This window comes from Anser anser (assembly GCF_964211835.1).
Source record: "Anser anser genome assembly, chromosome: 16".
NCBI classification, from domain to species: domain Eukaryota; kingdom Metazoa; phylum Chordata; class Aves; order Anseriformes; family Anatidae; genus Anser; species Anser anser.
In genome coordinates, this window is record NC_139737.1 from 1645529 (window position 1) to 1657997 (window position 12469).

The 12469-nt window shown below is 60.7% G+C and overlaps 1 protein-coding gene across 3 annotated transcripts; it reads left to right on the plus strand.

Annotated features, from left to right (window-relative positions):
• The first annotated feature begins 339 nt into the window (after positions 1 to 339).
• On the plus strand, positions 340 to 9374 carry TNFRSF6B (TNF receptor superfamily member 6b). 3 transcript variants are annotated; one of them, XM_083801093.1, is made up of 5 exons: positions 340 to 380; positions 3360 to 3522; positions 4015 to 4393; positions 6486 to 6683; positions 8588 to 9374. In XM_083801093.1, the coding sequence occupies exons 1-5, from the start codon at positions 355 to 357 to the stop codon at positions 8878 to 8880; spliced, it is 1059 nt and encodes a 352-aa protein (XP_083657219.1). In that variant the 5' UTR covers positions 340 to 354; the 3' UTR covers positions 8881 to 9374. The 3 variants fall into 3 exon arrangements, with proteins under 3 accessions (XP_083657219.1, XP_083657220.1, XP_083657221.1); XM_083801094.1 differs by lacking the exon at positions 340 to 380 and adding an exon at positions 2321 to 2573; XM_083801095.1 differs by lacking the exon at positions 340 to 380 and adding an exon at positions 2967 to 3037.
• The last annotated feature ends 3095 nt before the right edge of the window (positions 9375 to 12469 follow it).

Here is a 12469-nt window from a genome sequence, read left to right on the forward strand (position 1 = left end):
GATGGTACACACTAATGAAGCAAAGCCCCCATAGCCCTTGGCTCGGAGATTATGTCAAATGGCATTAGAAATCACTGGGATTCCTTTGGGGCACTACACGTGCCTGAGATAAACCCGCAGCAAAATCAAACCCAGCTGTAGCACGTCCCATGACAGGGACATCGCTGTTCTGGGCAGACTGCACACGAGCACAGCCCACGGCACGTGGTGCTCTCACTGAACGGCGCTTCCTGACCCAAATTTTGAGCCCTCTGACTCTCGCAAGAGTTAGGCTAGAAGCTTGGCCACGGGTTTTCCTACAGCCAGGCTGGGTAGAAGCTGATCCTGCTGGAAGGAGCTTTCGATTCCTTCTGAATGTTGGAGTTTGCTTCTCTTTCCAGGTAATAAAATACTAGTTTGTTTTGGTTTGCTTCGTAGATTGTGGGTTAGCCCTTGTAGGTTTGATCTGTTGCGACATTAGGAACAAAACCCAAGTGGCTTCCCCACCCAGGAGAGGAGTGCAGGAGCTGAGAGCTAGGTCGGTGACAGCTTTTGTCTCTCTCTCAAATATTAATTATGGGGTTGCAAACGCATTTGGCTGCTGGCTCCTGAGGAACAAAACCCCCACATCCTCCGACTTCCGCACTGTAACCCCTTAACTCCCCGGTGTGTTTCCGCAACTTCGCGTTTGCTTCTTGGGGGGGGCAGCGTACCTGATGCGGTTTTGACTACTGCTGAATGCCTGCTTGGAGAGCCTCTGAGGGTCAAATTCTGCCTCTTTCTTTGGGCTACTGGTGGGGGAAGAGGGCGTTATGGGGCGGACTGGGGCAGGAGCTCTCGGCTCCCCTCCTCTAACCGTGTGCACCTGGTTTAGATGCAGCACAAGCGACTCTTTAGTGCACCTTCCGGACGTGTCTGTGTGTAAATACGTGTCCAGGCGGGGACAGAAGGATCCCAGTTCTTGCAGAAGAAGCAGATGCTCCTCTGTAGGGTTGCATTTCAGACCTGTATGCGTCATTTGGGTAACGCAACTCTAAAGCTGTAAGGAACACCGTTCGTGGTGGCGTTGGACCTCCCAGCACAAGGCAGAGGACAAAATTTTCCGAACTATTTTTTTCTGCAGTTCTGTGGAACCTCTGGTGTTCGACGCTCAGAAATGCTTAGTGGCGTTGGCTATGTGACACCGCAGAGGATATCTATGGAAACGGGAGGTGCTTGAGAAAAATACAGATTGTGACAGATGTTGGAGAAGCCTATTTTGAGAACTTTGGGCTGCTTCTGTAAACAAGCTGTATTCCTGAGTGGAATTCCTTACAGCAGCTGAGACAATGGTGGGAAATGGGTTCAGAGCCCCAGCGTGGGGCAGGCGCGGTACCGAGCGCTGCAGAGGAGGCTCGAGGCCTCTCAGCCCTGACCTGGGAGCAACGAGTCTGTAAACAGGAATTCCACAGAAAACGGCTGCCGGGAGGATGTTTTAGCCCCTTCGTTGTCTCCCCATGGAGATGGTTGAGCATTAAGCAACTGTGTTTGTGGACTGCTTAGTGTTTTAAGACGCTACGTACACGCTTTTGAGCGAGAGACAGCCGGTGGCTCGAGGCTCTCCCTGTTACTGTCACGGAGGTGGTACGGGCGGTGCTGGGCCCCTCTCGGAGCCACCCGGGGTTTGTTAAAGCCACTGAGCCCCCAGCGGCCTGAAGGACAGGGGGGCTGCAGGTGGGGGTCCCGCAGCACCCACAGGGAGGCTGGGGGGTCCCGACTGAGAGCCAGGGGCCTGAGGGGCAGCCAGGGGAGCAGGCAGCAGCCAGGGGAGCAGGCCAGGGGGCAACTGTGCCACTGCAAGGGGTGTAATGCAGAAAAGTCAGACTTCCCAGTGAGTCTCTGTGCCTTAGGATGTGCTTTGTTGGGGGGGGGAGGGGGGGGTTTGCTTCCATTGGGTGCAAAGTTTAAAAATGAGGAAAAAAGCTCATCTTTTTCTGAAGCAGCTATCTGCGATCGCTGGCAGCTTTGCCCTTCCTCTTCGCAGCCTTTCCTGGTAGGAGAGAACGTGTCTGAGGGGAAAGGGGAAGGCAGGCTTCCAGGACGGAGCGTGCTGTGCTTTCCGGGGGTGCAGCGAGGGGCACCCTTGGTGCACAGCACCGAGAAGGCGAAGGCCACGCTTTGCTTCCCCCCTGTGCTTGTTGTTCGGGGGCACTCGAGCAATGGGGGGACCGGGAGCTTCTTCTCCACGGTGTCAGCGCCTGGAGCACTCGTGGTGGTGTGCTCTCGCCTCCCAGGCAGGGCAGGAGGACAAAGTCCACCGCTTCTGCTGTTTTCCAGCAGCAGCAGCGCCCAGCAGGCACCAGCAAAGGCACTCCCGTGTGTGTGGCTCTGCTGAGCCGTGCACCGCTAAGGCTGCGCTCAGCCAGCCACCAAATCCTTGGGGTCGGGGACTTAGGGCGATGTGCCACCCCCGAGACACCGAGATGCTGCCCCGCTCTCCTGCTGGGGGCTGCAGTCCTGCAAGGGCCTGGGTTTGGGCATCGCACCGGGAGCTGGATTGTCACCCGCAGCGCTCCGGGAGGGGAAAGCCCGAGCTGTGAGCCCCCAGCAGGCAAGTGCGGGCTCGGAGCGGGGCTGGCAGCGGGCTCAGCCCGGAGGGGTCCCGGAGCCCGGTGGGGTCCCGGAGCCCGGTGGGGACCCGGAGCCCGGTGGGTCCCGGAGCCCCGAGGGGACCCGGAGCCCGGAGGGGTCCCGGAGCCCGGCGGGGACCCGGAGCCCGGCGGGGACCGAGCCGTGCCCGCAGCGGAGCGGCAACCGCGGCGCTGGCGGCGGGGGGGGGGGAAGTCGTCCCCGCATTTACATCTAGGGAACAGAGCGTCCCCGGGGGAATTCCCTGCCGTTCCCCCGGCAAACCCAGAACAAAGCCTGCACTTATCGCCGAGAGCTTTGCAGCTGAGCAAACCCCACCTGCTTCCTCGCTCGGGCAGGTAAATAGGGCTGGGGGCTCCTGGGGGACGCTGCTGGCACCCGCAGAGCCGCCGGACGGACCGGGAGCGGGAGCGGGACCGGGGGCAGGCAGGTGCCGGTGGAGGTGTCGGTACCGGTGCCGGTGCCGGGATCCCGGCAGGGCGGAGGGGCCGTGCAGCCGTTCCCGTTGCGCCAAGAGGGGTCTTCCCCGGCGGGGCGGCTACAAGGGGCTGCCCGCCACCCGCAGCGGAGCCGGGCGGGGCGGTAGGGCTGGGGCCGGCACCGGGACCGGGGGGCGGTGGAGACGGGACCGGGGCGGTGCCGGCCCCCCCCCGCCCGCAGCCGGGGGAGGACCGGGGTGGGAGGGGGACCGGGGGGCGTGGGGGCGTCCCGGCAGCCCGCAGCCCGCAGCCGAGCCTCTTCTCTCTTTAAAGGCGGGCGGCGGGGCCGGTGCCGCAGAGCCGAGGAGCCCCCGGGCAGCCGCTGACACCCCCCCCCCCCCCGCCCCTCCGACGGCCCCGTTTCTCGTCGCGGTGCTCGGAAGCCCCCGGTGCCATGCTGGCCCCCCACCCGCCGAGGCTGAGGCGGCCGGTCCGGGTAAGGCGCCCCCGGGGGACTGGGGGGGGGGGACAGGATTTGGGAGGGGACGGGGGGCGAGCGGGGCTCCGGGTGCTCCCCCTCGGAGCCGGGTCTGGGGGAAGGCTCCCGGCTTGCGAGGAGCACGCAGGGGGGTTGGGGGAAGCTCCCCGCTGCTTCCCGACGTGCCGAGGAAAGCCGGGACCTCGCCCCGTGCAGTGGGAGCCTCCTGGAGGGAACGGAGGAGGAGGGAGGGCTGCGGCTGCCGGCGGCGCTGAAAGGCAGCAAGGGGCTGGCGAGGGACGGGAGGTGTCTGGGGAGGATGCTCAGGTACGTGGGGGGGGGCTCCGGGTCCCGCCGCTGCTTTCCGTCGGGGCTGGGGAGAGCAGCAGGTGGGAGAGCAGAGCCCCGCTTCGGCGCTGGTAGCGGCAGCGGGGACGCAGCGGGCGCCTCTGCGGCTTCTGCCTCTGCGGGAGGACGGGCAGAGGCCAACAGCTCCTCGCTGTGTTGCAGTGGGTGCTTGCCCCTCTCCTCCTTCTGCTGGCTGAGCTGGGCTCCGGCTTGCAACCCACCTACCAGTGGAGGGATGCTGAGACGAACGAGAAGCTCACCTGCCAGCAGTGCCCGCCGGGGACCTTCGTGGCACAGCACTGCGCCAGGGACAGGCAGACGGTGTGCGAGCCCTGCCCGGAGCTGCACTACACGCAGTACTGGAACTACCTGGAGAAGTGCCGGTACTGCAACGTCATCTGCGAGGAGAAGCAGGTGGAGGTGCAGCAGTGCAACGCCACCCACAACAGAGTGTGCCAGTGCCAGGAGGGCTACTATTCGGAGATGGAGTTCTGCATCAGGCACTCCGAGTGCCCTCCGGGCTCCGGCATCGTGAAGCCGGGTACGTATCCTCGCATGACTGCAGCGGTGCGCGTGCTTGCGGGGCTCCTATCGCATCCCCAGATCGCTGCTGGAGCTAAAAAACAAGGAGAAAACCAGCGGCCAGTGATTCCCTGCAGTCTGTCTCACTCCCCTTTTGCTTAGCAGCGCAGCGCTGTCCTTGCAGGTGCATGAAACCGCTCATGGCCAGCTCTGGGGAGAGATCTGCTTGGTTTTACCCCGCTCTCCCTTGCTGCCTCCGCACACCCCAGCAGCATATTTAGGAGGGATGTGGTGATTCCGAGCTGCCGGATTCACCTGCCGCCGCAGGCAGACCCGGCCAGCTCTGGGAAGTGATTCACGGTTCCTCTCGCAGCAGCTTGCCCGGGCGCATGGGCTCCGAGCAGGTGGAAAGTTTTTGGTGGCTGCTGCTGGTTTGTCATCGCTGGGCCTGTGCTGGAGGGCAGCCAAGGAGCTGGAAATGCTAATTACCTGGACTAAAAAGGGCTGTTTATGATATAATGGCAGGGCTGGTGGACGTATGTAGTTCTGGAGCTGGGCTTTGTGGTTTTTATTGAGTAATTTGGATGGGCTCCATTTAAAACACAAAACAGATAAATGGGAAAGGTGCCAGGACACTTACATGAGTCTTACTGCGATTCTTTCTAGGGGAGATTTGCAAGTCTCCGATTCTATCCCCTGACAAGGTGTGAGTCACAGCGTTTCAGGGGAGTTATTTTTCCATTGTTTGTCTGGTCCCCTGGTTGCCTTAATTTGCTTGTGTATATGCCTTCTAAAAATACAACTTACGTGCAGGCATATGTTTTCCTCTCACTCTCCCATGAGTCACCAGTGTCTGGTCTCTGGAAACCACAACTGAGCATAATAAGATCAGCAAAAGCAGGAGCCTTACTTCATGCTTCGAAGCTGAGGCTTTTGGAGTCCTTCCATGTGTGACACAGGAGAGCTGCGGGCTCAGCTGCTAGATGAGGAATACCTGTGGTCTTCTGACGATGATTAAGGTTGAGTTTCGTGGTTCAGTTTTCCCTGTAGGACGTCAGCGTTACAAAATGCGGTGACTCAGCAAAGATGACCTAGGTCTCCAAACAACGCTGGAAAATCCTTTGCCTTATGCATCAAATTAGGCTGGAGGGCCGGCTGTGGGTCTGAGGAGTTATGTGAGCAAGCTGGGACATTCGAGGAGAAGCAATATTTTTAATGATTTACTATTAATTTGTTTGCAAATGGCCTCCTGTGGAGGGAGTTATGGCTCTGCAGGAAGGACAGAGCATCCAGCGTGGGGAGGCCGAGAGCTGGGGCTGCGAGTGCTCCTGCCTGGCTGGGGATCCCAGGGCAGGGGGACGTCAGCGTGGACCCTGCAACTTCGGAGTGGTGGCTCCAGAGCTGTGGGCAAACCTCGCTGGCCTTCGGGCTGGACGAGTTCTGTGGTCCAGGCAGGGTTCCCCTGGGGACATTGCTTCTCTTGGATTTCCCATTTGCAAATTGTGACTGATGTGCTGGGATCACCTGAGCTGGCCGGGACATCTCTAACAGCCAAAGCAGGGGTTGGGACATGACAGAAGCCTTGCTCTTGACTAGCTGTATGGATTGGAGGTGCAAACGGGGACCGACGTTGCCCCCATTCGGGCTGTTCCCTCCAGCAGCACGAAGGCAGCCTGGGCGCAATCCCACGAACACGGCGCCGCCCTTGGGATGCGGCGCTGGCTCTGGCCCCGAGCTCTTGCTGGGAAACTGCAGCGCTGCAAAACCAAGCGGAGCCTTTGAGCTCTCAGCAAGTTTTACTTTCACTTGGCCGGCGGCCTCCCAGCCTGCAGTGAATCAAAGAGCTGCTTTGGCAGCCAGCTCCCGGCCGCCCCAGCTGGCGGCAGTGGCCCACGAGGCCGGCGGCTCCTTCCAGCGGCGGACGGGACAACGTCTCCTCCCAGCACCTGCCGAACCCTTTTGGCATCGCTGCCTGGGGATGGTTGGGACGAGCACTGATTGCTCTTTGCCCCGGAGCTGGCTGCACGCTTTCAGGTGCTTCTGCCTGCTCCATCTCATGCCCTGATGCGCGGTCTGGAGGCGCCTCCTGACGTCCCCGTGTCCCCCCGCAGGTACCCCCTTCGAGGACACCCAGTGCCGCAAGTGCCCCCGCGGCTTCTTCTCCTCCAGCTCCAGCACCGAGCCGTGCCAGCCGCACCAGGACTGCGCGCAGCAGGGGAAGGTGACCAACGTGCAGGGAAACGAGTACCACGACACCCTCTGCACCTCCTGCAGGGTGCACGGGAGGAGCAACAGCACCCAGGCGCCAGGTGAGTGCGGCCGGCCGAGCTGGCGCCGGTTCTCTGCGGGTGGAGGGGGAGATGCCAGGAACAGGGTGGGAGCGAACTTCCTGGCTTCTTTTCCTACACAGGTGCAAAGTAGAGGCCAAGTACCTTTTGTAAAAGTACAGAGTGATCTGTGATTCAAGTGCAGGGCGCGAAACGCAGCCCGTCCTCCCTCCCGGTCGGGGTGAGCCGCGGGTCAGGTTCAGGCGAGGACGGAGCGTGGGGCTTAGGCAACAGCCGCGGCTCAGCTGGCGCACGTGCAGGCTCCTCTTCCCCGGGAACAAAGGGTTGGCAGCGAAACCCTCTGGGCTCCGACAGCGGCTTTGCTACCCGGGGATGGCAGCGCGTGGGCAGCTGCGGCGGTCATTTGCCTGGCGGTGGCTGCTGGCAGCCGTGTTGGCAGGCACGGGACAAAGGGTGCACCGGTGGAGCCGCTGTGACCTCCCTGCCCTCCTGCCAGGCTTTCGGGCCGCTTCCAGGAAGCTGTTATTGCAGCCTGACCCTTGTCTCGTGCGTATCGAGTGGAGCAAGTGTACAAGGCTCAGCAGAGCCGCAGCGTGGCTTGGATTTTGGCCTGTTACATGAAAGAGGAGAGGCACGTGTGGGCTGGGTCATGGTGATAACACGATGTGGTGCTGAACCTCAGCGGAGGCTGATGGTGGGGCAGGAGCCTTCAGTTATAGCAAAGGAGCGGGAGAGAGCGATGGGCTGGCTCTTGGGGGCTGCTCCGTAACACGTACCCCATGGGTACAGGGAGCGAGCACCCTCATTTAAGTGACCTTTCACATGCAAGCTATCTCGGGGGTCTGGAACTGTGGGTGGGGGGTGGCAGGATGCCATTTCCACCCACCCACCCGCCCCATCCCAAACACCCAGCTGACGTACAGGGAGACGAGGTCGAGGCGGGTGCCGGCGAGCCTTTCCCATGGTACGAGAGCTGCTCCTGCTGTGCCAGGGCGGCCGTTCCCCAGGCGGCGTGGGAGGGGAGCTCCTCTCTTCCAGCTCTCTCCCTCCCGGCAGCTGGCACAGCTCTCGCCTGGTCGCCCTCGCAAGTGCCTGGGCTTGTGCCTGGGCTTGTGCCGGAGCAAGTGAGGGGAAATCTCCACCATCGGCGTGAGCACCGAGCGAGGGAAGGAGGGAGGGGGGCAGCCAGGTGAGAGCTGCATGAGCAGCACGTGCGCTGCCTCGCCTCGAGCAACGGCACCCACGTCTGGACCGGGCTTGGAGCTATTTATAGGGCAAGGAGAGTCGTGAGCAGTGGGAGCGGGGTGGTGCCTCCAGCTCCCGTTCCCTGGGTGAGTTCACCCGGCAGGGAAGGCATGCGAGCACTTGCGTGTCTCTGCTGCAAGGCAGTTGCTGGGATAATGAAACGCAGCTTCCAAGTTCGGAGGAGTGTCTGAGCAGAGCAGCCTGCCCCACTATAACCAGTGACAGCGTGCCCAGTTTGCACTGGCACAGAACTGGGTCATGCTCTCCCTGCGCAGCCGCTCTGGGCGTTTGCTGGAGCAGCCTCCTTGGGGCTGGGAAGGGGGCTGTGAGCGGGTCCCCTGGCCGGGCTCTGGGTTGCAGAGTGGTGCCCAGGTCAGGATGGCCACCCGTGGAGAGGCTCAGTGGCACTGCCAGCTTGTCCCTTGCTCCGACCTGGTGACAGAGCCCTGGCACAGGCTGCCCAGAGAGGTTGTGGAGTCTCCCTCCTCGGAGATCTTCAACAGCCGCCTGGACATGGTGCTGGGTGCCCTGCTCCCGGTGGCCTGGCTTGGGCAGGGATGGGAGCAGAAGCACCCCCAGAGGTCCCCTCCCACCTCAGCCGTGCTGGGACTCTGTGACCAGCTCTCCTGGTGCCCCACGGCGACCTTCCCCCTAACCTGCAGGCGCTTTTCTCCCCCCAGCTCCAGGAGACGAGGACTGCGAGCAAGCCATGATCGACTTCGTGGCGTACCAGAACATTTCCCCGAAAAAGCTGAAGCGCCTGCAGCACATCCTGGAGGGCTCGCTTAGGAAGCAGGTGTCGGAGAAAAAGGCGCTCATCCAGGAGAAGTTCAGGGCCTTCCTCACCCACCTGAAGGAGGGGAACCCCGCGGTCACCAAGGAGCTGCTCGAGGCGCTGCGGGCCACCAAGCTGCACACGATAGAGAGGGAGGTGCGGAAGCGCTTCCTCTCTCCTAGTGAGAACACGGACTGAACTCTGAGGGTGGTTTTTTTTAAAAATTTCTTCCTTTTTGTTGTTGTTTTTTTACTGTGGCTTCATTAATTTATTACTCTTTCAAAAAACTAACTTGAAATGCAGCACAGAGCTGAGTGAGGGGCGAGCACAGCGCGGCCCCACAGCCCTGCGAGGTGCCCTGGGGGGTCCCAGCTCATCCGAAGACAAACGCCACCAGGGTCATGTTTCTGGAGGGAGAAGCCTGGTCCTCTCTTTTAGGCTACTCTCTGGCTTAGCTTTAAAGTGTGTGGTTTTGGTTTTGTGATGTAATTATTTAACAGTATTTCCCACAGAGGACTCGCTTTCGTCACGCTCTGAGGAAGCAGTTGGCTGCTTGAGGCGCAGGGGGTGGAAGAGACTCCTGAAGCCTGTGGTACAGCTGGCTTTGAATTTATTTCTGAACTACCTGGTTTTATACTGTATGTGAGATGTTTTCTAAAGAAACAAGCCAAAGAAGTTATTTTATTACATGACTCTCTGTCACCAGAGTCCTTTTCTGGCCTCGGTTGGAGGGGAGAGGCGGTGCTGGGAGGCCCACCCACTGCCTTCTGCCTCTGCTTTGCTCTGCCCGTGCCTCACGCCCTGGTCATGCACCACCAGCAGCTAACAAAAAGTGCCCGTGTACACAAAAAGGCACTGCACGCAGCGTGGCATTGCCCGCAGAGCAGCTGTGCGCATAAAACAGCCGCGTGCGCAAAGCAGCGCTGCATGCAAAACAGCAATGCAAAGGCAGTGACCCTGCACACAGAACAGCGGGGCCATCTGCAATAGGATTCGCACCTCCAGCGGGGCCGGGACCAGGCACACCTCTCAGGTCACCGCAGCCGTGTCACCACACAGTCGGGTCTGTCCCCACGGTGGCCCATGTGTGCCTCGCTGCGTGCCTGCTGCCCACAGGGCTCTTCCTTCAGCCTTGGGGATGTCACTTAGGGAAGTCACCAAGGGTGACCCTGTCAGGCACTACTCACCCCGTAGCGGTGATGATGCAGAGCCTTCATCTTCCGCCTCCAAGAAGTTTGGCTTTCTTATGGCTCTTTTTAGCTGAGTGCTTGCCAGGAACGGTTTGTGGTTCAAAAGCAGAAAATCCTCCCCCATCCCGTAGCTGTTCAAAGCGCCCTGAAACATGTGCTGGGAGGATCTGCCCCCACGCTTCCCACACGAGGGGAAGGCTGCCCTAAGGGATGGGGAGGGGATTTTGGCCTCCCTGCTGCTGCCCACGGCCACGGCTCTTCTGCTGTGCAGAAACCAAGTGTGACTTCTGCCGAGCCCCTGGCAGCGGGCGTTTGGTCGAGGCGCTGGGCAGAGAGGCGAGGAGGCCGCGGCGGCACCCAGGGCTCCCCGTGCGGGGGCGTGGAGGTCTTGTGGCAGGTCAGAGCACCCAGAGGTGGCAGGGAACGGCCTCCCTGCCTCCCTGTGCTGGCCTCACCGCCCCGGCCTCCTGAAACGTGCGTTTGACGTCTGAGGGAAAATAAGCTGGTGAGGGTTATCTGGCCTCCATCAGCTGCACGGCCACGCAGAGGGCAGCCAGCTTGGGCCCCGGGCTCCTGCTTCTCAGAGCCGTGACGTGGCTCCGTGCGAGGCCAGGTCGGAGCAGGCGCCAGCAGCTTGAAGGCCGAGCTGTTCAGCCCCAGCCGTGTCCAGCCCCGGGCCCTCACCTCCCCGCGGCAACACGGGGAGCGATGCGAGAGCAGCGGGCCTGGTGCATGCAGGCTGCACGGCGCTGGGCTGGCACAGAGCCCAGGGAAGCTCCCTCCTGCTGGATGCTGGTGCAGAGTTGGGCTTTTTTTCTGGGTTGTCTGTTTTTTGTTTTTTGTTTGGTTTTTTTTTTTTTTTTTTGGACACCGGGACTGTTCTGTCTGCACAAACCCTTTGTCCTTTCCAATAGAGCAAATGCAGCAGTTGCTTATGTAGCCTTGCTGTCACCCCGAGGGCTGCAAGACCTCAGGAACCTTGCAAAAATCCCGTGTGCAGGTGCACGAGGAGAGCCGTCCCGCTCACCCCCACGGCCCCCACGGCCCCAGACCATGGACTGTTCCCTGCTGTTCCGTCGCTGCAGGCCGTGGACGATGAGCCACCAGGTGCCAACTCCACCTGCATCAAATGAGATCCACGCTTCCATTCCCACCTCCCCGCTCCAGGGGCTGGGAGAGGCAGGGGATGCCCTGCACCACGCAGCAGCTCATGAGTGTGGTGCCTGTTCGTCCCAGCCGCCTTCCGAACACCCCGGTGTTGTAGATCTTGCCCCGTTGGGGTGCCCTGACCTGGCTGGTGCTGTGCCAGCCCAGCACGGGGAGGCTGCGGCGTCTCTTCGCATATTTTCCAGGCAGGCAGTGTGTGTGAGGCACCGGGGCCGTTTCCAGGCTGTTTATGGGAAGCACGAGCCCTCCCTGCTGAGCCTCATGCTGATTTAGTCAGAACTGCTGCATGATGAAGTGTCTCCTTGTGTGGGCTCGCAGATAATGTGATGGCGTGGGATTTTTCTGGTAAATCTTGACCTTTACTACAGTGTCCAAACACACCAGCACGTGCATACGGGCCGGTTTCCAGGAAATCTGTTTTGTTGTAAGATCCTGCACGAGTTTTGCGGTGCCACAGCGGGCAGCGCTCCCTGCACGCCCGGGTAACACCAGCTCCCTGCTGCCCACCACCGGGCACAGACCCCATCAGGTGCTAGCCTTAAATGTAGTTACTCACAAAGGTGAAACAACGCAGAGGATAAAACCCCCCTTCGGTTTTCACTGAAGTTTCCAAAGCCCAGAGAGAGAAGAGGAACAGTCGGCAGCGCACGCGCTCTTCTTCCTGGTAATTTAAATGACTGTTTTCCTCATAAGCTGTGGCCAAGGATGAGTACATGGTAACATTTAAATGTGGACGTAGCTCTCCCCCCGGGATGATTCAGCTATTTAGCACACAGAAGACAATTTCCCCCAACACCGTGAGCACTCCATAAAAACCCCGAGGCCGTGCCATTCTCGGAGCAGGGCTTCCCTATCCCCCGATACTGTTAAATACTTCAAACGGGGAAAAAAACCACAAAACAACGCGTCCCGCGGGACGGTGCTGAGGCTCGTGGTCCCGCTGCAGGCAGGTATGGCACTGACTCAGGGGCCCAGAGCCCGCAGCCCCGCTGCAGGAACCTACTTGCTCGCCGCAGGAGCGGCTCGAACACGTCTCGGCTCCAACGCAAGAGGAGCACCCTGTGTGTGCCCTTGGGGGGGTTGGAACGGGGCCGGGTGAATGATTAACGTTAGCTTAAGGAGTCGGTGGGAGTTTTTCTAGTGAGGTCACACGCTGCTGGCCTCCATCCTGACATCGGCGGGGAGGGTGGCCGGGAGCGCGAGCGGAAACCCGGGGGCGGTTTCTGGAGGTGTGCAGCTGGAACGGGAGCGGGGCGATCTCGTAATCCTGCTTGTCAAAACAGACACCAACCGGCCCCGGCCCTGGGGTTGCAACCAAATCACAGGTTAGTTAAAGCCTCACTCTCCTGCCTGCCAATTTCCCCACATTCTGCTTCTGCTGGAGGTGGCTTCTTGCTCCCTGCATCCCCTCCTGCTGGATGTGCTCAGCC

What these genes read in the sequence shown, in the direction of transcription:
- TNFRSF6B (XM_083801093.1), top strand. Translation starts at nt 355, where the DNA reads ATGTTGGAGTTTGCTTCTCTTTCCAG. An exon ending in GAGTTTGCTTCTCTTTCCAG is followed by an intron (nt 381 to 3,359) that starts GTAATAAAATAC and finishes CTCTCTTTAAAG; the next exon opens with GCGGGCGGCGGGGCCGGTGC. An exon ending in CAACAGCACCCAGGCGCCAG is followed by an intron (nt 6,684 to 8,587) that starts GTGAGTGCGGCC and finishes TTCTCCCCCCAG; the next exon opens with CTCCAGGAGACGAGGACTGC.